Source organism: Akebia trifoliata, chromosome 9, assembly GCF_017979445.1.
Source record: "Akebia trifoliata isolate Shusen 1 chromosome 9, ASM1797944v1, whole genome shotgun sequence".
NCBI classification, from domain to species: domain Eukaryota; kingdom Viridiplantae; phylum Streptophyta; class Magnoliopsida; order Ranunculales; family Lardizabalaceae; genus Akebia; species Akebia trifoliata.
In genome coordinates this window covers 24,874,804-24,902,043 of record NC_141383.1, presented here as the reverse complement: position 1 = coordinate 24,902,043, position 27,240 = coordinate 24,874,804, and the positions used below count along the sequence as shown (strand labels likewise).

General features: G+C 34.5%; 1 protein-coding gene across 4 annotated transcripts; it reads right to left on the bottom strand.

Moving 5' to 3' along the window:
- Positions 1-401: 401 nt before the first annotated feature.
- On the bottom strand, positions 402-24,425 carry LOC147394946 (inositol hexakisphosphate and diphosphoinositol-pentakisphosphate kinase VIP2-like). Of its 4 annotated transcripts, none has more exons than XM_086453494.1 (31): positions 24,287-24,425; positions 23,902-24,090; positions 23,738-23,797; positions 23,393-23,439; positions 22,906-22,989; positions 21,250-21,313; positions 20,958-21,111; positions 20,259-20,329; positions 19,562-19,666; positions 18,663-18,755; positions 16,179-16,253; positions 14,978-15,063; positions 14,648-14,854; positions 14,438-14,537; positions 14,259-14,329; positions 12,319-12,400; positions 11,234-11,386; positions 10,940-10,982; positions 9,667-9,749; positions 9,443-9,505; positions 9,253-9,327; positions 7,471-7,596; positions 6,534-6,772; positions 6,318-6,362; positions 5,351-5,417; positions 4,085-4,156; positions 2,719-2,972; positions 2,583-2,640; positions 1,966-2,133; positions 1,664-1,738; positions 402-905 (listed from the first exon to the last, which is right to left on the bottom strand). In XM_086453494.1, exons 2-31 carry the CDS (start codon positions 23,989-23,991, stop codon positions 642-644), a joined length of 3,174 nt encoding a protein of 1,057 aa, XP_086309620.1. In that variant the 5' UTR covers positions 23,992-24,090; positions 24,287-24,425; the 3' UTR covers positions 402-641. The 4 variants fall into 4 exon arrangements, with proteins under 4 accessions (XP_086309620.1, XP_086309622.1, XP_086309621.1 ...); XM_086453496.1 differs by having other exon boundaries at positions 23,920-24,090; XM_086453495.1 differs by lacking the exon at positions 24,287-24,425 and adding an exon at positions 24,198-24,215.
- Positions 24,426-27,240: the final 2,815 nt, after the last annotated feature.

The window sequence follows — 27,240 nt, the reverse complement described above, 5'->3', positions numbered from 1 at the left end:
GTACTTTCAATGCTAGTGTTTTTAATGGAATCAGTTCTTCAAAGACATTGTATACGCAGTTGTACAGAGAACAAGTAACATTGCATTTGATGCACCCAGAAATTTTCTTAATAAAGAGATTTCGAATTCTAAAAGTATGATATAGCTTCTATTGGCACACCAACTTTTACTTTTAACACAACATTCTGCACTTGAACAAGGGAAAAGGTTGCATGGACCGAGGCCCACATTTGAGCCATGTTGGTCCAAATGACACCTCACCACTCTTGATTTGTGGTCTAGATTGGATTCAAAATATATATATATATATTTCCGGGCCAGATCTTGAGTTTGAAATTTAAAATTTAAATTCAAGGGTAAAAAATAAAAACAAAGAAGGATCCAAATAATGCCAATGGTAATGACTCACAAAGGGAGACTTTGTCCCTACCTTATATGAAGAATGAGAAGCAATCTAGCAGAGCACCATATGCAAAAAGAATGTTGTTGTTGAACTTTGTTATACTTTCAAAGTATCAACCAAGACAGACACATTCCATGATTATTTAGCCTTCTTTTCTTCTGTCCAAAATTGAATGAGTTGAGAAGAAACACAAAGAATGCCCAATAAGAAAAAGAAAAATAAAAATAAGGGGTAACAGTTACTTCCCATTAGTGGTGGCATGCTTATGGAAAGGCCACAGGTTTGCGAGGCGTTCTAGCACTGCGGCGCTTTTAGAGAAGTAGCCTGAGAAGCCCTGTGGAGTTGAAGGGGGTGGGAAGTCCTCGGCAGGCATTGCGAATGGGCGAATCATCTTCTCCATCTTCTCTAATGTGAGATATGATCCCACTTCTTGCAGTCTCTCTGGACCCATTATTGGGAGCGTGTGCTCTTGATGCAATGAAGCAGCCTCACCATCCTTATTCTGCCAAGAAAAAAATTTAGAAAAGAAATGAATTTGCACTAAACAACTGAACATCACAAGCGTCCATAATTTAATTTCAATTAATCAGTCCCCTATTACCTTTCGGAACAGGCCCAGTTCAATATTCAGTTTGATCAGATGATATTAGCATTCCAATTAGGGCTGTCAATGGAGTCTGGATTGATGTTTTGGATTCCAATAAGGTTTTGATCCAATATCTTATTGGGATTGGATTTGGATCAACCAAGTTCCAATCCGATATTATGTTAGAAAGTATATAAATTATATTATATATTTGATGAGATATATAAAGTTTATTTATATTTTGTATATAAATTTGGGTTTGGCCCGATCTAGACCCGGTCTTTAATGGATTGACTCTGGATCTTAGTATTGAGATCCGATAAGGGTCCCATTGGATAATTATTGGGTCATTCCTGGACCCGATCTGATCCAAATTGGATAGGTACCATATCAACCCGATCCAATCCATTGACAGCCCTAGTTCCGATGGATAGTGTGGGAAAATAAGATCAATAAAAAGAGAAAAAAGAACACATATTGTGCAGTCTAATCTTACAGGCTAGACCACATTCAAGTGGTGGCCAATTTAATGTACCAGAGCTAATGTGTACTTCATGGTACCCGGCTTCATTTCATTTTAGTGAAGGACCAAAGTCTTATTATATATTTTTTTCTTCAGATATTCCTTCAGTGGCATCTTACTCCATTCAATTAAAGAAGAAAAAAAATGTTACCTCCAGAGGGCTTAAATCTGCACCTCGGCTGTATGACATCTCTATGCGGTATCTCTTTGGGTCTTCTAGAGGTACCTGCAGATCAATTTTCAAAGGTATCCTCAAGAAACTACTTTCCAGAAGTTTATTTTTTATTTTTTATCAGTAAACAGATAATTTATTTAGAGAGAGAGAGAGAGAGAGAATAATTATAACCATAGAATTTGTAATTACTACTATAAGTTCTAACAAATTAAGAAACATTACTGAGAACAAGTTTTCAGGATCTTAATGCCATTAAATAACATTGAGAAGCTACGCACCTCTATATTTTCAAACATCCTCAAAACAATATTACTCATGTAGTCAAGTTCCCTTGTTTTAAACAAGCGCTCCAAAGCGCCAAGACAGACAAGGCCATCCTCACCTCGTAGAGACTCATCCAAGTGGCAGTAGCGGAGAACATTCATTAGAGAGTGTATATGTGACTCCTGTAATCAGAAACCATCATAAATCCCTGAGCTGTTAAAAATAATAATATGAGACCCTGATTTTAAGGGTGTATTTTTTGAAGATTTTGTTATTAGATGGGAGGTTTTGTGCTCCAACAAATGGGGCGTTTGTAAGTGGTCTTGGTTAGGTTGGTCATCTAGACTGCCTTCCCCACTTTTTACCATCAAGGTTGGTTTGCTATTGCCACACCAACTTTTACTAATGCCACACCAATTCCTATGTAAATCACCAAAGAATTGCACACAGTTGGTGAGGCGTTAGTAAAAGTTGGTGTGGCAATTGTAACCCTCATATATATATGACATGATAATTTGAAAAACAAGATGAAAGTGCATCAGAGGGAAAATGAATCTGTGAAAAATATAACTAAAATTCCACGGAACCATGATAATGACATGATAATACTTAAGAGGGATAGTATGCTTACCGATGTGAAATAAAGGCGTGTCCGAACATGTCGATCAGGTGTCTTGACATTGGCATACCTGAACGAAAGTAATCATGATACCTTGATAAATTATAAGTTTAAGAATAAATTACTATCAGAAGATTCAGATATATACTTCGGGTCTAAACGGTATTTGGTCTCTTTATCATCCTCTTCTTCTTGGTCCAGCGACTTTTCACTTGTGAAACTAGATCTTCTTGTGTCTTCAATCTTAATCTGTAGCTTTGATTGGTGATCGCTATCTTCCTTTCTAGTCTTAAAGGGTGCTAAATTTTGGTCTTGATTGTTTTTCAGTTCAGCTACGCTAGTAGCTTCTTCACGAGTGTTCCGTAAGTCAATTAGAATCTTACCCAATAAACGTCGGGCAATCTGAAGTATCAAGAAAACAAACCAAAGAGAACAGATTTTACAAAAATCAGGAGATTTGATCATAGACATAAAGCCTTATCACAACTATATGGGATCAGCCGAATGAATCAGTTTCCTCAATTCAATCTCCACCTAAAGCTATGTCTGATATAAAGACAAGCCTGACATGGTAATCGGCGGGCACTACGCTATGAGAATTTACATTGTAACCACATTCTTTTTGGAAGTAAATGAAATGTATATCCTAGTGTGCATGTTTCACTAAACTCTTTTTAAGTGTGGCCAAGTTTCTATAGAGCTAAGTGAAAGTAGAATGTAGATCGTTCCACAATTTCAAGTGCCAGGAAGTAAGGTCAACAATCCTTTATGGTTTTTTACTTTTTACCTACATTGCGCTGAGGGCCTGATGCTTGACCTTGTGGACCAAATACCACCATAACAAAAATATTGACTTTATTTATTGGTAAAAAGTTAATTTTATTAAAATGAACGAAACAAAAGAGGTGGTGATATTTGTTTTAATAAAATTGAGATTTTACCGATAAAAAATCATTTTTTTCTGTAAGGTAGTAATCCACAAGATCAAACGTTAGACCACTAGATGCCCAACCTGTCAACAGAAACACAAGCGGAATTTGACAAAATTAATTGAAATCTAAATGCATCAGCTTATATGAAAACTTGGTGAAAAGCTTTATGAGTTGTTTGGCATACAAGTGGTTACTGATAACCACTCATATGTTCTTGATGGTCAAATGTTAATGGAGAATCATCACCACTTGGTTTGGACACCATGCGGCGCACATTGTTGCCCTAGAGTTAATTAAAAATTGCACATACTTTTACATGTTATATAGTCTATTATTTCAAATGTGGTTTTTTTTTTTTTTTCTCCTTTTCTTAACATTCATGATCCTTTATCATATCCCCTACAAGATGATAAGTGAACATATTTAGTTTGCAAGAATTGAGGAGTCTAAAACCATTTTATTAAGATGAAACCATTCATGATACACTTCATAAAGACTAGATATAAATTAGCTGAATAATGATATATAATCCATTATAAGAGAAAAATGGTAGAGGGTTATGCTCAAGTGCAAAGTGCAAACCTTTGATCCAATTTTGAGCTTCTGCTTTGGATTTATTCCGTACTCATTTGGTATAACACCATCTGCAAGTAACTGAAATAAGAAAATGTGAAGTACTTAATCTACTTGTAATGGTGATCCAAAAACCTAAAAGAACAGAGGGACTAGTCATTTTATTTCCATCATGGTGAATGCCTTCCTAGTAACCAACCAAAAACAAATAAGAGATGCTTGAATACATGCATACGGCACCATACATGAACATATGTCACATGATCCCATCATAGGAAGAATTATTGAAGGAAAATCATCCCTAAAATATTTATCAATCAGCTTTTTGTTTCCCTCTTTTATTTTACTCTGATTTATCATCCCAGATTTGCTTTCCTAGCTGCCTTTGTTTGGGGATCTAAAATCCTATCCAAGGTAGCTTCTTTGATTGGAAAATTTCGTAGGATAAAACTGGACGGTAGATTGATTGGTTAGGAATGGGAAAGTCCTTGTTTATTTTTGTTTTTATATCGGGACTAACTGAAAATCAGATCAACATTTACTGCTCCATTGGGGTCTTACCAGAGTGGTTAGGATTCTTTGTTTAGGCCTTCTAGGATTTGTTGTGCTCTTCCAAGGATGGTTTAGAGCTCTTTAGTAATTGGAATAAAGATATTGTTTGTTCAAAAGGACGGGTAATTTGGAGATACTACCTTTTGTATTTATGTGGGCCTTTGGGAAGGAAAGGAATAGGAGGTGTTTCTAAAGCAGGGAGGAAGATAATCAAACTATCAAAAAAATTTATAGATAGTAAATTGATAAAGAATTTGTATTCAGATCGATGTCGTTGTAAAGGAGACAAGTTAATGTACTTTCTAACTTGATTCCTACCAAGTACATCTCATCGATCTCCAAGGTTATTTAGATTCCATTATAACTAGTATCACCCTGTAAATCATCTTGAGGGTGGGTGTAATCCCACACAGTAACTTGCGAAGTTGTTAGAAACAACATGGTTTGATATTAGAAAACTAATTTTGTTAAGTTAAGATGTATTAAAAAAAAAATCGTTTACTTCTCATATATTTCACTCACTATATTTAAATAAAAACTCTACTTCAATGTAGCTTAAATATTATACTATAATACAAGTTTAGACATTTATGGCATTTTGGGTTTATCAAAGCCGTTGCGTTAGATACCACATACTCATGTAGGACAGACATGTGCTTGTGTCCTTGTTATATATGTAAAAGAAGTACCAAACTAAAACGGAAGAATTCATTAAGTATATACCTGAGCAACCTTGAAGAGCTCATCCAATCCATCAAGATTAAGATGTGCATTGTGCAAGAGATCATATCTATAAAGCAACACCCCAAAGATAACAAATTATAATCCTAACATCTGATGAGTCAAAAATCAGAAGCTAAAACAAGAATTGGATCAAACTAGAACAAGCATGCCCTACATTAACAAAATTTTCTTCTCAATAGCATATTGATATAGAACCATAGTATTAAATTTCCTCGTATTTCCACGAAGTATTTCCATTTCCACAAAGTCCGACACAAAACTTAACTATCAATTTATTTTCAAATATATTTCAGTGACAATCACTATTCATTTAGCAAAACATTCTAGTGAATTTAGACTGGAACAATCAAATTTCAGTATATAGTGGAAATATGACAATCAATAGTAAATTTCAACTAAAATTTCTTTGTTGAAAAATTATTTAAAAATAATAACAAAATTATAAAAATAACAAATCCTATCTTATAGAAAGGACTAGTAAATAACAATAACAACAGTCAATAGTTAAAAAAAATTACTTATAAGATTTAATCACTAGTATAAATGAATTAGAACTAGTTTGGTATCTATATCATCTTATTTTGATGTAGCATAAGCATATTATTGTTTTTGTATAAGCACACACATACAATGATACAATAATAGAGATTATTAATTTATTAATACATATTTAAAAAATAAAAATACAGTATTGCATCATGTTATCTCATTTGCCAAATTAAGCTCAAATCCATTTAATGAAGACGGCACTTTTCCAAAGTAACCATCATATCTAGTTATACAGAAAGAAAAATGTCAAACTTCTTGACTTGTGCACACTAACGAGATATCTAGTTCTTAGACAAATTCAGAACTGGAACATGTGGAAACCAAGTAAAACTTATGCATAGGTTAATCAATACATAAAAAGTATGTATGTATCCATTGCAAAAGTCAAGTGTCTTACTTGCAGGAATCATAAACATCTGGAATTTGTGTGATATCGAACCGTCTGCATATGAAATCAAAATGTCAAATTGGATTTACTGATTCATCATATGTCATAAACAGTAAAGCAAGGAAGATTCTTGAAGCAGTCAGTAGAAAAATGTCTCCCTAGATATGATACTCCTAGTAGTCTAGCACAATCATTCGTTTAGCTATTTCGACGATAAATGCTTACTCCTTGCGTTCATTATACAAGTCTCTCTCAAGCTTTTTCCAGCGAGCAAACATCAAGAGGAAACCCTCACTACCACAAGGTAAGCCAGCAGCAATACGATCAACATCAATGTTTGTCTTCCCAAGGGCCCTTGCTTGATCATATGGAAGGACTGCATACGGAATGGCGTTTGCAAGTTTCTCGTCCTCATCTTTGGCAAGTAGTTCTACTTGTGCAGTGACTTTCTTAGTCAATTTGACCTACTCACAAGAAGAATGATTGGCCAAGCTAAAGAGATTCAATTTTTATCGTACAACATATCGTGTAAACATTTGAAAATTACAGGTGCAATAATGGCCAAGGAGCAGCACAAAATAGGCTAACAAAGTAAAAATAATAATATATGAATCTGGCATATGGCATATGGATAAATTTATGATGCAAAATGCAGCAATAGTTGAAAGAAAAGAACACGACATATGTGAACAGGAGAAAACACATGACCCAATAGAAGAATTTTTTGGATTCAAATATCTGCTTTTGGTATTGTAATTAAAATTTTCTGAATGCGTAGGAACATCCTATTGAGGCTCCACCCGACTATTACTACCTTGGTTCTATATTGAAAAAAAAAAAAAAAAACAGGAGAATAGTCAAGGTTCACTGGTACCTAAACACAGGGAAGTAAAGAAATATAATGCAAGGTAAACACCTTGGAAGGGGTATATCTGAAGTATAAGACACCAATTTATATGGAAAATACACAATAGAAATGAAGATTCTCAACTAACAAAATTTACTCTATAATTAAAGTCAGTGTTGTCATTTTCTAGTAGGTCCAAAATATATCTGGAAGAAAGTATGTATGGTACCATACTAACATAGATAGAAAAAATTAAATCTATATCAGAATAAAAGATATACACCCCATTGCTGTCTCACTGAACAGTGTGATTACCAAAGTTGGCAAAAGTTCAGAAGCGTTAGAAGGCAGTCCAGAACCATCAACCGTCCATGGAAATTCAGCAGATCCATTGGTATATGACGTCTTTGCTTCAGAAGTAATGATCTCATTCAACCTAGCCTGTAACAGGAGATACTTTTCACTGTTTGCTCAATGAAACACTAGAATAGCATGCTAAAGTTATGAAAAGACAAAAACCTGGAAACTATCAATCTAAATTCCATCCAATCTACTTATCAAAAAAGAAAAGAAAAATGCATCCATTCTTAAAACCCTTCTTGTATGTCCTATTAGTTTCAAATACTTTTCATATAGGTGTGTATTACTTCTAGCATTCAATCTACTAAACAAATAATTATTTCAATAGGCTATTAAGGAAGAAGGAGACATTGTTTTGCCTTGAAGACCAGACAAACTGACTGAGATCAGCCACTGTTAAACAATAAGTGAGTTCGTCGAGACTCACATTGAGACAAGACATTTGGAATTCCCCCATTTATGGGGGGGAAATTTAAATCCCTGGCGAGTTGCACTTTTCTTCGGTTTTATGGTGTACTGTTATCATACCTGGTACTTGAAAAAATGAACCCTACCAGAGCTCATCACTAGTAATGGAAATGAAGATTTGGATCAAAATTTCAGTCCTGTTTCGGTATTACTAATATATTTAAGCATGTACACATATATGTTAACCTCTCAGGGAGTACGAATGGATATCGCAGGTGTTGGATAAATTCTACATCTCAGACATTGACAAGTGTAATTCACATATATTTAGACCTTTTTTTGTAAGTACATATATTTAGATTTCATTTTAGGTTGAGGAATATTTGTATAGAAGAAAGAGATAAAATAATGAGTCGTCCTTATCTATTCTCCAGATTTACTCAAAATGAACTATATGGGCATAGATCAAGTATAAGAGAAAAAATACTTCAAAATTTAAAGAAAAATACAGCAGTCACCGTCAAAGGTCAATATATACCACAGTTTTTCCGCATATTCATGCAAGCAGTAAGCTCATGAAAGTTCTTAAGTATATTAATTATGTTGGCAAGAACTGCATGTAATGAATTCAGGTCCTATAATATAAACTTTTGCCCTTTTAGACAGGGTTTAAAATCTCAGTCTCATTTGGCACCTATCTATGTTACAGCCAAATCAACACAATATTGATACCAAACACTAGATTGATATTTCTACATTATAATTTTACCACTTCCTATTGTACTACTAATTATTTTCCTAATTCCTTATAGTTTTCTTGTTTGCACTGTCCATAAAATTGTTGTATAGTATATAGAGTTGTGCTGGAGAGTAACATTGAAATTGACATTGTTTGGGACATTGGTGTGCACAGAACCATAGATGCTTCTCACTCGTATCTCGACGAAAAGCATCTACAGTTCTATAGACACATCCACGTCAGTAATATCCCGAACGGTGTCAATTTCAATGTTACTTCAGCATTTTCCTAGAATATATTATACCAAGTGTGACTGGAAAAAAAAAAAACACTACATATATATTGTCCCCATACCTTGGTGAAACATGATGTCCCAGCCTTGATGGAACATAACTTTGAATCATGCTTTTAGAGTTAGTTCTCAAAAAATCAAAAGAAGTATTAAATAGAAACATTTTCGTAGCAACACTTCTATGTCATGGTCTAATTCAAAATCAAATGCATCCTCTCTTTATTAAACATCAACTATGATATGATAATTAGAAATTGTGATGAACTAATAACATTTCCTTTTAAAGGAACACACCAACCTTAGCATTCTCCATCTCAATGCTAGCATTGTCTAGTCCATCCAACATAGAAGAATCTTTGCTCACAAGTGACACCTGTAAGTGACAAATCGAATAAGTCACCCAAATATATCATCAATGGTACCTACCAAATAGATACAAATTTCTATGACCAGTCAAAACTCTTTATAGAGAAATAGGGACCACTAACCAGTATTGGGGTTAATTGTCCCTCCAAGTCAAGAAGGCCTTTAGCAAAAGCAGCTGCAGACATCTGCCAACAAAGACCTACTAAATAAATGCCACTCACAAATGGTGCAAACAGGAGTGTATTTGGTACCCAACCAAATAAAAAGGAATGTGAACCAAGAATCACCTAAATGGATGTGATTTCCAAGATCAAGACATAATTAATCTTTTACACTAGTTAAGTACCTGAACACGACCCTCATCAGAGCTGTATATTTTCAAATCATGACGATAAGTACTATGGAGGCGAAGTAAACCTGTACCTTCACCTACAAAAAAGAAATAACAGAATAAAGGACAGTACGACATTAAGCCTGACACTAATTGGATAACAAATTAACAGATCAGTCAGATCACTAAATTACTGGAGTTCTTGGAAGCCATGCAATGTAATTAAATTGAGATCCAGCATTTAGAAACCACTCCAGTCATCATAATTATTGCACTTTCAGTTAGGTCTTAGGGATTTGTTTTCTTGTAAATATATGTTACATGAATATGTGAAGGGACTTTTGATTGTTGGAGGAACTTTGCTTTATAATTTCATCTAGTTCCTTTGTGAACTCTAGAGACTGCCTGGATTAGCACCCTGTAGGAAGTTTTGCTAGCTTTGCCCTACAAAATATTGGCTTCAACTGTGATCAAAGTCTTATAACTAATTTGCACTCCCATTCTTCCAGCTACTGACTACAACCTGAGCTATTGCAACAAACAAGCTGCCACTGAAACAAGAAATCCTCAAAAATAGACCCCTCAATTTATGGAACTGCTCACACTAAAAGAAAATAAAGACTAAAATGGTTTCGTTAACGTTGGAGACAGTATTCTCCTTCCCTTGAAATATCCAGCCATTTCTCTCCTTCCACAAGCACCAACAAACAACAAAGTGAGTCAAACTCCAGTAAATTCTCTTCCTGCCAACAAAATCAAGATTTGCCAGCTTTGAAATAAAGGTTGACCTTCGGAAAATCCAAGAGATTTAAAAAGAGATCAAAAGTGGAGACCAAATAATCCTAGCGTACGAACAACGAATAAGGTGGTCGACAGATTCCCCGTCGTATTTGCATATGTAACAAAAACTAATACATGCATGCCTCTAGCAATAACATGATCAAGAGTCAAAATCCAATCAAAGGCCACTAACCAAATGAAAAAGTTAACCTCGGAAGGAATTTTATCATCCCAAATAGCTGATGGCCACAAAGGACCAACAAAAATAAAAAAAATAAAGCCATGTAGAAAGATTTGACAAAAAGACTCTATCCCCACTTCTCAACCAAACCCTACAATCATCATTCAATAGAGATAAAGGACAATAATGAAATCTGGCTAATAAGGTTAGCAAAAGGCTCAATTTCCCAATCATTCCAAAGACCCGAGGGAATTTAATACTTTTGGTTCTAACACTGGCACAAATTATCTATAAAAATTCAAAGAACAGATTTAGTCAAAAGATAACCTGGATATATATGATTTCTGAAGTATCTACCCAATTCTTCTGCCTGCAAAAAGAGGGGAAAAAATTATATGACTACCATCACTAACTGATAAAAAACAGTACCTCTCAGCTACATTTTCCAATTATAAATACCTAATAATATATGCAATATGAATTAAAGATAAGCAGCATATGCAAGAAAGTAATTAAAACCAATTTTAAATTTAGAACGCAACATCATTTCAGAAAACCAGTTAAACATAGAATCATGTCTTTTCCAAAATATTTTGAAATACAAAATGAGCTAGAAACCACCTGCTTTCTTCCAGCATGGGTAAGAACACCTCCGTACTTAAGAACCATCAAAGCTTCAATAGGATGTTCTTCTTCACCTTCGCCTTTTAAAACTTTAACCCACTTTAATGGCTTTAGTTGGACTTTCCTATAGATACCAGAAAAATGCCCTCCCTGGATACCATAACATTTATAATATTTTTAGTAACGAAAAGAAAATAATTCCGACGTATCTCAAACACTCATGTATTTTAAAATAAGTTGAATAAATTTTGGCACATAGCAAATTTTAATTGAAAATTTATCCACTTGATCTAGTCAAATGGACCAAAAGTGCTTTGGTGAAAAGTGCACAATGCATATACAAAACCCAGACTTGCAATCCACAAATTATCCACACTCCATAGATCATTGCCAACTCAAACACATTTAATTTGGCTCCCGTATGCATTGGCACATTTCAACGTAGAAGTTAGTAACAACCCCTAAAACTCTTGTTGGGAGGCAAATGAGTTCCAAAACAAAGTATAAGAGAAATAGAATGGAAGAATCCTACTCCCTTAGAATCACTAGTAGATAAAACACGAGATTCACAAGAAATAAAGTTGCACTACCGGACATAAAAGACAAATGGTGAATAATTCAGTTATGATGCAAAACAAATATTTTCCAGTATATTTAGATAAGTAAGGGCGAAATGGTTGAACATTTGGTCTACATTTAATAGATTCTCCAAGGGAGGGGTAAGGGCAATAGAGGCACAAGGACGGCATAAAAACTTTTGATGCTTGAACCAGCTACTTTAGACTCAGAATCTTTCTAAGAATACTTCTTCATCTCCAATCAAGTCACCGAAGAAATGCAACAAAATTAGTACAAAATATAATGGACTAGACAAATCAGAAAATGCAACCACCCTCTTGGACTTACGACTTTCCCAGGTTCAATCCCATGTGAGGGAAGATAGATGTCACAGTGGGTTAAGATACCCCACACTTGTACCCAGCAAGTTACAAGCTTGCCTTGCCACCCATGGTCCTTGACAGCTCTTGCCTATCACAGAAAAAATAGAAATGCAAAAGGTAATAATAATAGGACAAGAGAACCTCCTCGAGAACTGCTTTAACTTGGCGAAGCTTTTCAGCATGCTCAAGGTCTTCTGCATCACTATCACTTTCTCGACCAGATCTGAATGATTTGGAAATACATGTCATCAGTTAAGAATCAGTATCATTATTTTTGTCTTCACATATGTATTCTCTAGAGGCCATTCCCAGTTTCCCAAAGATAAGCACAAACAACCACCAAAAAATAAAAAAACACATAATGGGAGAATGCCAGTAAACATGGAATAAAATCAAGAAATAAGAAATGCATAAGCTGGTCGAAAGATCAAAATCACGATCTTCTCCAAGATTTTTGCAGTGTTAACTAACAGAGGGACCCAGCAGGTTCTCCATTTGACCATAAAACTGAAATGTAGGTTGCGAAGTAATTTAATCATTCTTGTCACTTATCACAAGATGATAATACTCATCATCTAAGCTTTGCCCCCAAAAAAATGTTCCCCAAATTTTCGGTGTGTCAATTGTTTCTCTAGCGGTGCTAACTATTTCAATAAGCCAATGGAGCTCAAAGCAACCAGTTGTCCCAACAGACAACAGCTAACACTTCCAAACCAATCAAAGGGCAGGAAATGAATGCCACTGCAAAGACCAAAATGTTGGAGCAACTGTGTGAGAGTGAGCCTCTAGCTCCATTTGATCTGAGTTCAACATATGCCTAAATGATGGTAACCAACGATACAGTGACTTGAATGTTGCACCCAGGAAAAACTGCACTTGATTCACTAATCAAAGAGAATCCAAAGTGAAAGTCTCTAGGCGGCCGAGAAACCAACATCCACAGGATAAATCAAAAGTAAAGCAAGATATAAAAGGAATGCCACAATCTTCTGTCCCGTGATTATGGCTTTTGGCATCAGAAAGGGATCCACAAATCAGGAAAGTAATATGCATTGTTAGCCAAAGTTATGCAATCCCCTTTGGGAAATCTTCTTTATGTCGGTTCCGTAGTTAGAATTTCAATCCATGACTCTGTGTACCATCATCACTTACAATACCCTTCCAAATGTTTGGTGTCAGCACCATGAATCCTTTGCTTCCATTCATTTCTATTTGGTATCTTGAGGAGCTTCTAGATGTTTTCTTGAATACCATAAAAAAAATGCTAAAACACAATGGCTAGAAATCATCATTGAGATGAAATGATAGAATCCAACAGTTAGAAGTACTCTTATGCTGATTTTTGGTGTGTGGGTCCACCAAGAGGTGGGCCAAACATTAGAAAGTTCAGTGGACCTACAATGTGTGTCGTGAGGTACCCTGGGGTGAATTTATCAAAAGTTTTGCCCATCCCCAAAAAAAAGCTACATGGTTAGCTTGCGAATAATGGTACAATTAGGCCTATTGAAATGTTGTACTTCCTATAGACACTTGGCCAACATAGCCACAGTGATCTTCGAAGGTGGATGAGTTTTTGTTAACTGACAAGGTCTTCTCTTTCTGCAAAAGTATTAAATGAAAGAAAACAACATCATCCCCAGTTTCAACCCATGTCATTGCAGATCATTTTCACAATTGACACAGGAATACCTAGGACTCAATAGCCAAGACCATGTCAGTAAAGTATTATATTTAAGCAACAATGGTAAAAGCTTCACACAAAAGCATAAATTTCTCATCCAAAGGTCCCATATTTAGTCCCAGCAATGCGGGACACCAGCAATAATGTACAGGACCGAAATCATAGCCCTAATGCAAAATTAATCTAATACAAACTCATGTAAGCCATTGGATATGAGACATGTCATCATACACCGTCTAAGGCCACCGCTATTTTTACATCCAATGGACTGAGTTGAGGTTCATTGTATTACTAACCAACACTAAAGCATGGCATCCTTATCCTTTTGTACATGTTGCATGTATGGGTGCATACATACACATAGTAAAACCATGGAACCATTTATATTTAAAGTGCATACCTGGTACGTGGTACTAGCATTCTTGTAGCATCCAACAAATCTTGCAACTGAACAGCACTCTTGAGCTTTGTCTGCTAAAAGAGAACAAAAAAATATTAATATAGAGGAGCAAGATAGTATATAAAAAATTGAAAAATTAAATCGGAGAAAGCAGCAAAAGTTTCAGAGAAAAACACCACCTCAGATCTAGGCCTCCCACCATTATATTTTAACATTAAATTTAAGAGTTTTTCCTCTGTAACCTTCAACTTCACCTTCTGTTTTGGTGTTCGATCACCACTGTCAATATAAAAAGAAAATGAAATAAAAGGAAAAGAAAAAAAATAGGGCTATGAAAAGAAGAAAATAAAACATAAACAAGTAAAGAAACTGGGATAGATAAATCTTACTGACGGATAATGGCAATTACACATCTTAGCTCCTCTGACTGCCCAAAATTGCCAATAATTCCACTCCCTTGACGTGTCAGTCCCTCTGAAGGCTGTATTGGTTCATTGACCTTCCATGGCAGGATTGGTGGAATTGTACAAGAAAGATGAGGGGCCTTTGCATCTAGAAACATTTTCCTCAATACACAAGCAGCATCATCATAATACCTATATGGTAAAGATGAGTGAATAGAAAAAGTTACTCAGAAGTATAATATTTAAGGTTGAGATATCAAAGAGAGTATCCCAAGTTATGGATGGAGAGAAGGATAGATAAAGTGAGCACATTACTTGTGAGAATTCTTCACAAAACTCCATCCATTCACATCACAGACATATGACCGTCCCTCGCTACGTAAGAGATCAAATCCACAAACCTGCAAATAACATTTAAACATCATAGTTGTTCCCTTAAATTGCCATTTACAAAGAACATCAGGGCTGAAATAAAGTAGGCATTTCTTTCGAGCATAAATTCAACCAAGAGCTTATTATGAAAGAAATATATATCACATTGAGGTACATGTAACTTGGGGTTCAACACCCCATCCACAGATGCAATAACCAAATATCAACAAATACTCAAGCATACCCTTGAGGACACCTGGTACTCCAATCTGGATAAAAAAACTAACTTCTCTTTCATGGCCTTAACAGGCTAAAAATTCAGAGGCTCTGTTAGATCCTTTTATACATTTCTAATATTTCGACATCGTCATTCCCCTCAATTGCAATATGGGCTCCACAAGTCCCCTAAAAATATATTGCTTTGGTTAGCCTCCTAGACATGAATACTTAGTATGGATAGCGCTATTTGTAAAGGTGTCATCTAAGTGATTTTTTGTCATCTATGTAAGAATGATATCGAAGTCGCTGATCACCTTCTCCTACATTGTCCTTTTGCTACGCATAGTCACCAAGTTGGGGTTCGGGAATAAGCCGGCAAAGTTAAAATTAAGAAAATTTGGTAGAATCAGAAGAAAAATCGAGAAAAAGAGTTTTCATCAGCAGCCACATCAAGCCTTATCCTGAATATTTGGGATCAGCCAATTGCATCCTTTTTTCTTTTCTTTTTTTTTTTGGCTAGGCAAGCAAGGGGTGGTGATTAGCATAGGTGAAGCTGGGGTCAAAGGATTTGAACCTAGGTCAAGGGAACAACAATCCTCAATGTTCCTAATAAGATGTGTAATAAACTATAAACAAAATCTGCATGATTATATTAAAACATTTGACATTTTATTCAATGTTTTTTTTTCTTCTTATAAGTAATTATTTGACTCATCTGATGTGTACAATGCCTTTGATAAAAAAATGATGCACTTTAAAATCATCATGGCATGGAAAGACAAACAAACTCAATAGAAAAACTAAGAAATACAAAATAAGAGGAAAACCAGTAAGCTCTGCCACAGCAAAACATGGAACTATTAATGAAACCACATACAATCTCATCAAGTAATAAGCACTCTGTTAAACATTCAGATAACTTTACCGCTTGCCTAAATGCTATGCAAACATCTCTTGCCATTTGCTTTTCAGCTGGAGTCAGTAATACTGGATACCTCACCTGCAAAAAAAAAAAAAAAAGCTACAATTTAAAAAACAAATGTCATTTTCCAACCTATTAAAAAAGTAGTGCAAGTGCATATCGTTATTCAACTCATCGCTACTTGCTAGGAATAAATATAGGGTACTGCCGTACTGATATGAAATAGCTGTCACATTGGGGCAAAAGAACATGGCTGGGTTCTACATTGAAACATTTTTATACATGCATACACCACCACAGCCTTTCACACACTGAGCATGAGGTAAGGTACGTGACTAACCAGCACCTTGAGGAGTAAGCCTCATGGGCATGAATTACAATAAATAAGTAATTGATACATAAAACATAAAATAGCAATACTTCAAGAAGAAAAATAGGGGAAATGTGAAATAATAAGAAAAATTATAACCATTCATAATTTCACATTCCAAATTCCCATTCTAAACTCATCAAAATAGTGCACCACATGTCGATGTTCTCAGTAACATAATATCATACGACCATACTTCTTATTCATTCATTATCAAAGCCTTACTTCCAAGTTCCAAATCCACACAATGAAATCCATATTTATAAATTCCAAGTCTTAATCCCCTAGAAGATAGAAGGAAATGGCTCCTAGTTAAATCTTTCTATTCTTGTACCTTTCCTCATTTTGACAATCAATTTCCAGGAGCTTTCATATGGGGATCCAAATGATCACCTTATTGCTCACAAAATGATCATTATGGACTTCTATGTCATGTATAAGGAAAGTAGAGAATGTATTAGTCACCTCCTCTTTCGTTGTTCAATAGCCTTGTCTATTTGGTCTTTGTTTTTTTTTTTTGAAAAAGTCTCATCTAAAATGCATTTTGTACCTCTAACAATTAAAACAATTATTAAAAAAAATTCGACTTTTAAAAAAAATTACATTTTTTTACATTTTAAACTTGTTTTTCAAGAAAAATAATAATAATAACCCTTTTTTGGTTGGCATATGGTTAATTTCCATGGCCTTATGGTTGTTTGAAACTTGGTTCATAAATGTTATACAATGTGGGATTTGATGATAATGTATTGATGTTATGATTTTTTCAGTAGTGCATTATTTGCTCAAACGATACATTGATGATTAGACTTTTTTTAGTGTGGAACCATGTTATCATGCATAGACAGTCAATAGTGTGTGTTTTTTTTTTTTTTGCTAAAAAATATATAGGAAACTTAGAATAAATGTCTAATGTGTGTGTGTGTGTGTGTATATATATATATATATATATATATATTTTTTTTTTTATTTATCGTTTTTTTCCCATTTTGTTTTCAATTCTTTGCATTTTTTTCCTAAAGTTTCCCTTGCCGTCTTAAACTCGTATTCCGACTTGGTAACCATAAGTGTTTTTTTTTTTTTGTGGTGGGGGGACCTACTTTTTTAGCATGACCTCCTTTGGACCTCCCTCCCGTTTATATTGCTTCCAATTAAAAAGTCTTTAATCTATGAAAAAATAAATGGGAGATGATAACTATTTATGTTCCAGTCATTTTCAGTATAAATATGATGGTGCCTTTTAATATGCACCTCTTAACATTGTTGCTGCCACCAGCATAGTGTTTATTTTACACTACATTGCCAAACCCAAGCTTGGATAAATGAGGGTAACATTGGTTTGGCAGCTAGTGTAAAGTTTGCCACCTCCATAAAGATAGAATTGAATAGTGGAAAAAGATTCATTCGACACCCCAAAATTTTTTGGACCACTTCAAAGATGCTGGTGATGATGATTGTGTTTTTTTAATGTGCACACTAGACACGCACCAAAAGCATACACCTCCGCCAAAATGCCTTCCTCTGGGAAGTGCATCTTAAACAAATAGATAGCTACCACTTGAACGATAATGAATGCACTAAGTAGGAAATGTTTTCCAAGCAGATTCAATTCTTCATGGCACACGTTAACAAATCAACTACAAATATATTAAGGTTTTTATAGAAAACACTGAGATGCTTTTTCTTGGAGATCTTAGGTCTTTTATATCTTTGGTCTAAGCAGAACATAGAATTCTTGGGAATTACTTTTGATGATTTTGTGTTTAGATGGAACTCTTTTTGTAATCATTGATGTTGTAGTTTTCTTTTCGTTGCTCATTACGAGGCTTTCTCGGCCTCCTTGTATCTTTTTTTTCTGATTCAATATATTATACTTATCAAAAAAAAAAAAAGTAATCTTAAAGAATAACATGTGTGTCTAAGCCAAGCATTTCATAAATATTGAACAAGTTCAGTATTCATGCCATAATCCAATACCTTGGAAGAGAAATAGGGATACCATACAAACAAATAGCATGGGCAAAATATTCTTCATATAAAGAAACAGAGAAAACAATCCAAAGTTAAAGTATATATAATAACCATGGTTTTAGTGCAAATGAATGTAAATATCTTACTTCTTTGCCATCAGGATTCCTCATAACAACACCATCAACAACAGGAGACTTCCTTGCCTCAGCATGCGCATATTCAGGACCAACAGTATACACCTGTGGTAGAATGACAAGACCCTTTTTGTTTGATGGATATTGATTAAAATAAAATAAAATAAAAGTGGTCAAGATGACCAAGCAGTTGTAGAACAAGAAAACAGAACAATAACAATAAAAGCATTCAAAGAAGATTCCCCTGAATTCCTTAAGAGACTTTACTCCAGTAAAACATGAAGCCCATGATACTAATAATTTCTAGAGTGCGTGGCCACGGCACTCAACGCTCAACAGTTCCTCTCTTTCCAGATGCCCCAACAGCCCAGGTGTTAAACGCTACAGAATCTTTTTTCAAGTTGACAAAGGAGAATCCAAGTGATTTCCACCCGTCAAAGAAAGAAGAGAGCAAGTTGGGAAAACATCTGGATATGTGAAAAAGGGACAAAAAATGGGACCATATCTCATAAACCATATTGCAATGGAGTGAAAGGTTTGTGGACTCATCGCTTGTTGTTCGCGAAGGCCAAAAGTTAGGGGAGAGGGCCATTGATTTCTTAGCTGGGATTTCAAATAAATAAGGATATTGCTCCATAAGAGGCAATGTGCCACCCCAACAATCTTCCCAAAATTGAATTCTAGATTCTTTCCCCACTCTAAACACTGTTTTATTATGAAATTCCGGAAGGATTTTAAAGATCCCACAACAAAAAAGATGACCGGGCATCCCCACTCTTTAACCAAAATGCTTCTCTCCATAGGGCTTTTAGAACGTTTTTATCAAGAAATATGACATTTATATTAAAAGGACCAAAAAATTATATTTCAAGACCCAAACAATGATAGTATAGATGCATAAATTAGACAACCTTGACATCTGTTCCACCTGTTGGCATGAACTCCTCATATATATAAGAGCCTTCGCGTCTCACCCTTCTAACCTCTGGATGAAACTCGCTTGATCGATTTCCAACCTGCAAAAACATAATCCCATAGATTCATGGCGCTCATATCATTTATTTGGACGGCTATGGATAAATATTTTGATGGATAACAGCATTTAGCAAAAATTTGCATATCACTCGATTTCACATTTTTCTCAATAAGAGTAGCTAGCAACAAAAGATTTTCCTCAGAGAAAATATAAACACATAGAAGGTGGTAAAAGCACATAAACAAGCATGTTCAAAGAATAAAACGGAAAACACCATCACTTGGAAGAAATCTGAAGACTGAAGCTTAACACCAACAACAGCACTCAATAAATAAAAAAGATTAAATGAAAAAAAAAATCATTTTCACAGTTCAAAGTCTTACAATTAATACAAAAGCTCTACGCTTATACATATTGGTACATGTATCGGTCACTATAAACATCGACAATATGGTCAAGTTACAGGCACATTTATACATATAAAATTATCAAATAATACACTTCACACTAAATAATTCTCTAATCTCACTAAGATATCCTGATTTCCACTGCATTAAAAGCAAGGCAGAGCTACACATAATCATTTTAATTGCAAATGAAAACCACCAAACATACATCGAGAAACGTCTCACCTTCCGAAATAATTCCTTCATACCCCCACCTGCAGAACTGGGATAGTATATCATTATTCTGTGATCATCCCCTTCACAACAGTAAAAGCTTAGTGATTATAGGACATGCATGTAAAAAGAATTGCATCAATGAACAAATGCCCATGCTAATAGAAGTTTGAATCATCATTTGGGGATCACAACATTAAAAAGAGGTCCATTGCTAGTTCACAACTGAAGGCATAATTATGTTCAAGGTAACAAAAGCAGACCCATTGATTGTTGAACACAAATAAGTAGGTAAAATGAGTAAGCATTTTTGCAACAATTCAAGCTTGAAGATTTTCTTTACCCACTAACGTAACAAGCTCAAATAAATATGAAACACTTATCATTAATAACGCTTAGTAATGGTTATAGTCAACTGTGTTACACACACATGCAAGCATGCAATAACAGTGGAATTGTATTTTTAAAGTACTGCCACTAGAATCAATTTTCTTTTACAATTCATGCAGAATAAAAGATAATATCGCATTCATGCTGCACAACTCAAGAGGTAAATAATAAAATCAGAACCTCTAGTCTATGGATGCGGGTATCCTTGAGCTTAAATAAAACAATAGTTTTCCTGTAAAGGATCAAGAACCTGTTTGCCTCAAATGATGAAGGAAGCGATCAAAGGAGAATCTGTTGATAAAAGTAAGAGATGGAACTCACCATGAATAGGCTTCTCAACAAACGGCTTCCAAAAGCGCTTCCCATGAACCTCGACGAAGTCTTCTTGCTCGACAAAATAGTCCAACTCTTGATAAGGGACATCCCTATTTACAAGAGCAAATCTTGGAACAGGAATTTCATACCTTTCAAGACGCTTGATTCCAAAATGACAAATATCAGTCTCAGATACTCCAAAAGGACCCACATTAGCATCCACAAAAAGTCATACAAACTAGTATGCAATAGATTGGGGACTCAAACCCAAATTACAAGGTAATTGATTCATACATACCTCATATACCTTCCTTCTATCATGTAGAAGGTGTTGCTGTTCCAATTCATTTACTAGAAAAGGCCTAAAAAACACCAGAAAACACAGTTATGCATATTGAATCTGTTTTTATCCAAATCACAGGAGTAAAAAAACCATTCATCCATATGTTATGAGTTAACACACTTAGCAGAAAAAACAAGCTATAAATCAATAATATTTGAGAACCTAAAGAAGATAAGTCCACAATTCAAGGTCACAAGAAAAGGTCCAAGCTCTCAAAGTTTGTCAAATCTTCTCCAAAACTCATCATTTTTCTTATGTATTTGATCCTTTCTAGGTAACCATTTTTTCTCGTTGAGGGAATATGTATAATTGTCTATGGATACCTCAAAGTGAAATCTAAAGTTAGCTCATAAAAGGAATTGCAACTCTTACTAAGGATATAAAGAGACCACCAATTGGAAGTCAAACAAAATGCTACTAAGCATAAAAAAATTACATGAAGAGATATGACATATTACATTTTAAACTCCTAAATATTATTCCCAATTAAATCGAGAGTTGGTGCCTCTTATAACCTACAGAGGAATATCTAATGTAGGAGATGTGATGACAAGAGAATGAAAATCATATTTTATCGGATCTTCTAGATCTCATAATCATGCCAAAATTCCATAAAATAAAAACTGGAAAATTTTCTAGGCCCATTGCCCAGCCTAATTTCAGTCCACTGTAGATTGTAGAGCCCATCGCAGTTGTTTAACAAGGCCAGAGCTCACCCCACTAAGAGGGAATTATTTTGTTGCTTGAATTACGTAAGTTACTATTTTTAGTAAATATTTTTTTACCATATATAGTAATATCCAGATATATTATATACAATGAATCACAAACATATTGTTTATAATGCATTCTCATTTATTATTTTTAATAATGATGGAATTAGTATTTGAGTTTTTAAAGTATGACGATGGAGTAAATTGTGGACCCATGGTTGGTTAATTAGGGGTTAAGTAATTAGTGTCTTGTTAGGCAATGTTTTTATTTGCTAAATTGAGTCATCAACAAAGTCATAGAATTGTTAGGAATTGCGTAGTTTCTTGATAAGTAAATTAATAGAATTATCCATATAGAATGATTTTTTTGCTTCGCCAGCAAGTTGTAGCTGTTTTCTTTGAAAGTGTGACTCTTCTGGTTTATTGGTGCAACTTACATCAACCCAGAACTGAGCTTTAGTCCCACTACCATTTACTTATTGGTTCTACCCTTAAAATTCTGCTTTTAGCCTAAATTCCAGCACTTCAAGCCCTAATTTTATTTCTTGTCTAAAGTTGTTTTCAGGTTAGTCTAGTATCCCCAATATACCTTAGATCGGCGTCAAATTTCAGCCCTTGAATGCCTAAAATTCCAGCATCTAAAAACCTAGATAGAGCCCAACAACCACCCTAAAACCCAATGTTAAACCCTACCACAATAAATAAATAAATAAAACAGGTTATCCTACATCAATACCTAACCATGTGACATAAAAACCCGTCCTCTGAAGCTAAAAAGAAGAGATATATGGACCCATCCACAATATTTGCAATCCAACAACAGTTTTCTTTACCGATAAAAAAAAAAACAACAGTTTTCTTTTAGCAAATAAAAAATGAAAGACCAAGTAAAACTCACTTTCGTAAAGCAGAATATGCTTCAGCCTTTTCGAGCGGATAGCCAGAGGAATGGAAGGCAATTAAGCAATCACATATTGGCCAGCTGAAATGATCAACACAGGTCAATAATCTAGTCACTAACTAGTAACTAATGAGATTTCTTTTCAAAAAAAAACTAATGAGATAACCAACTTGTGGCTATTGCAAACTAAGGATGCCTTGAAATTACAGATGAAACATTCAAGCTAATGACATGAAATTTAAATAATTACAAGAGAGGATAATGGCATTCAATGTCATCCTCATTTGCATAATCTTTCTTTGATGCTTAATCAGTAAACTGGTCACTATCATCTTCATCAAGGTCATCTCCTCTTACTAGTGCACTAAGGTTATATTTCATTTTCTCAATTTAATCGCAAAGTTCGTAAAAATTGTGGTTTATTTAATCACAATGTGAAACAGGTAAAATAACCGCTCTTCCATTAATCATATAAAAGACATACCTTTCTATTGGATCCTCGAGAATAACCTTATCTCCAAAATATATGATCTGCAAAAAAATACACAAAAAACAAATCACAAAAAGACCAATACCACCACTACAAACCGATAAAATTGTATAAATTGCAAACTCGCCTATAAATAATAAACACTCAAATTCTTTGATAAAAAAAAAATGCAAGTAGTTCTCAGAAATTCAAAATTTAACAATTTAATTGTTTGGACTCTAGTTAATGTTAAATAACTCAAACAATCATAAATAAAAAAAAATATAAAATTTGGCTTCATGTGAAAAATAAAAAATAAAAACTACATCCAAGTTATAACTGAAGAACCGATCCTGATACCTCAAATTCACCGAAAGCCTGTAACCTGTCCAAGATCTCTGCCATGGGAGCTGAAAATGCCTGAAACAACACAAAAACGAAGAACAAATGAGGAAAAATCCATCCATTAATGTACGGAAGAAGCACTTTATACGTATATAAGTTTTGAGCAAAAAGAAAAGAACCTCCGATCCGCATTTCACCTTCTTTTCCATGACACATACACCAATCTTTATCTTCGATTCAACATTTTGCTCTATCTCCTCTGAATCCATCTCTGTTACTGATCTTTCTCGCTCAATCTTTATCTTTGCGGACAGAGAAAGTATGAATCAATCTGAATCAAAAAGTGTTGTTTTTCTAACTCACTTAATCTGCTCAAATCAAGAACATTAATAGAAACATCAATGATAGAGTAAGAAAAACAGATTAAATCGCCATTAAAATAACCAGAGAGAAAGAGAGAGAGAGAGAGAGAGACGAAGAAGAAGAAAAGTTATCCAAAATCTTGTTAGAGATGCGAGAATCTCGATGAAGGAAAGAGTAACAGAGAAGAGAAGAGAGACTCACGTTTTTCGTTTGCTTTATAAAAGACGCTTTTGAGGTTTTTATTGTAGAAATTGAGAGACAGAAAAGCTGTCACGGAGCACGAACGAACTCTCTTTTCAGAACCAAAATGAATATTCATGAAAGTACATACAACTTATGAGAAGGATGGCCGAGAATCGACGTGTAAAGCTAAGGTCCTTCTCATTTTGGGTGATTTAGAGATGCCCCTCTGATATTTTTGTCAATATTAGATATACCATCCAATGTTTTCAAATTAATGACAGACCCCTAATTACCAAGGTCTCTTCTCATGGAACATTCATTTAATGACTTATATACCCCCATCTTCAACCCCTAGATTTTATCCCTAAAACCGGTCTTTCACTCAAATCTCAATCTTTACCCTCTTGGCTAAAATCTTTTAGTCTCGACTTCAACCTGAAGTTTCAAGAGTCCGACTAGCCTTACTAAGATAGTCAGGAAAAAAGGCATTGCTAAGCTCTATCTACCATCAAAAAGACATTGAGTTTGTAAAATAGGTCCTCGATATTTATAACAAATCTTGAGGTATTGTTTTACGAATCTCGGGATCTTTTTAATGGTGGATGAGGCTTAGTAAAGAAAGGGTTTCTCAAGTTTCAACCAGCAAACCTAAAAAACGAGATAGGATTTTTGCTGAAATAGAATATGATGATTCAATTTGGATAGAAAAATCTGAAGGTTTCGTACAACAAGAGGTTAGGTCAAGGTTGAAAGCAATGTTTAAGAAATTGGGACTAATCGTCCAATCAGATCGAACCTAATAGTTTTCATGGGTCAAGTCAAGAGAAAATAAAATACCTACTTGATTGACCAATGACTTGACTAATCGGGCAGGTTTAACCTAGAGACCGATCCAATTTTTGGGTGATTTTTCACATACCCCTCTATGTGTTTGGTGAATATTCAAGACACTTCCTGTGTGTTTGGAACTAATGATATTAGACTGGTTTGATCCATAAATCGGAACAATTGCAAGGAACCCGATCAATTATTCAGATCAATGATTGGTCCAATTTTTAAAAACTTGGTTGAAAGCGATGGATTCAAAAAGAGTATGAAAGTTAAAATCAATTTCTCATAAGAGCTAAAAAGCTCGAAGATGGATTTTTGGGAAAAAGAACAAAGGTTTTTGGTTAACACTTTGAAGGTGACAAATTTTTTCAAAAACAAAAAAATTAAAAAGGGGTTTTAACAAAAGGTCAAAGATAAGGGCATTTTGATCATTTTTATACAAGTCTCTTGGGCCAAACATAGGTTGAGAACATGTCGGCACTTTGAAAGCATAGGGGTATCTCTAATATTGGCCCATATGTTTCAAATTGATGACATGCTCCTCAATGTCGGTCTACTCTAAAGTGCAAATAAAAAATAATTTAATGCCCTCATCTTCAACCTTAAGGGCACACTTTTTATCATTGTTTTCAACCTCAAGATTCTTATCACCTTCAACCTTCAAACCTCAAGAAAAATAGCATTTTGATGACTTTCTAGATAGAAAAAAATTAATATTTTCTATATATAAAAAAAAAGTTTGATAATGTGGTTGAATAATTCGTTGAATGAACAAAAATAATTCACTGAAGTGGTTGAAGAGATTGGAGATCAATGATTTTTGAGAGAAGGGCATTTAGGTCATTATATAAGATTTTGAGGAGACTGAGGTCAATGTGTATGTTATCCTATTGAAAATACGGGGGCATCTCAAGTATTCATCAGAACATGGAGGGGTATTTCTAAATTACCTCAAAATTAATGATTACATCGCTTTCCCTAATTCTTCTTTCTTTATTTGTTGTATTTAATATGTGGAGTTGGACCACCTTGATTCTATAATAAGCATAGTTTAAGATCCAAAAATGTCAGCTACAACCGCTGATTGGGTTGACTCAAAAAACCATTATTATTATTATTTTCAACCTTAGAAGAGAATGTTTTTTTTTTTGTTATCTTGAAAATTAATGAAATTCATTCTAAATGATGTGGTGTTCATTTTCCTTATAAGAGATTCTATTACCACACCAACTTTTCCTAAGAGCATTCCAAATAGTCACATGTATTGGGGTGCTCTTAATAAAAGTAAGTGTGGAAATAGAAACTCCCTTCCTTATTTACAGAGTTATAATCCAAGTTCTATATAGTGTGAAGTTATAAGGAAAAATTCAAATGTGGGACTTATCTCAAGAGGACTTTTCTGCAAGTTTCCTTTTTGGAAGGTTCTTTCAATCACGCTGCTTGTTTTGGGTGAAGAAAAAGGTTGAACAAAGCCATTTGGGATACGTTTGATTGCAAGGAAAATTAGGTGAAAAATGACTTGCCGTGACAAAAGGATATTTTCAAGTGTTTGACGCACCAAATAAAAAATTTTGTTGAAAAATCGATTTGTCTGAATGAAAGATTTTCCACAATCATAAGTAAATCCAATTCTTACCCCCCCCTAAAAATCAATCTAAATACTCTCAATTTTTGGGCTTTAATCACTTTTATCAATTTTTGATTTCGATATTATAATATCGAAATGAACATTTGCATAAACAATTCACATCTAAATCTTGAAATTTATGAGTATGTCGTACCCTGATCATCATTCGTTATTTCAAATTATCGGAATAGATTGAAAGTTAAAGAATGTTGTTCACCAATCTTTGAACTTAGAAGTATGTTGTTCTTATTTGTCATCACAAAGCACAAAAATGATCTGCAATGGCCATTGAAAAACTGAAGTAAAGTTTAAAAAAAAAAAATTAGCTAATTAATATGAGGAGCATTCGCAGGCCCCAAAGAGAGCCAAACTTCTAGCTCATATATTGACAAAATGTTTGGCAAGTTAAATGTTTGACTCTCTTTAGGGCCTCCCGACACTTCCCTATAAATAAATTAGCTAATTAATCAGTATTAAACTGAGATTAAGAAAAAAAATCTAAATGCCTCCAAGA

What these genes read in the sequence shown, in the direction of transcription:
- LOC147394946 (XM_086453494.1), bottom strand. Translation starts at nt 23,991, where the DNA reads ATGGATTCAGAGGAGATAGAGCAAAATGTTGAATCGAAGATAAAGATT. An exon ending in TGTTGAGAAGCCTATTCATG is followed by an intron (nt 20,330 to 20,957) that starts GTGAGTTCCATC and finishes ACTGTTGTGAAG; the next exon opens with GGGATGATCACAGAATAATG. An exon ending in GCATAGCATTTAGGCAAGCG is followed by an intron (nt 15,064 to 16,178) that starts GTAAAGTTATCT and finishes TGTTATTTGCAG; the next exon opens with GTTTGTGGATTTGATCTCTT.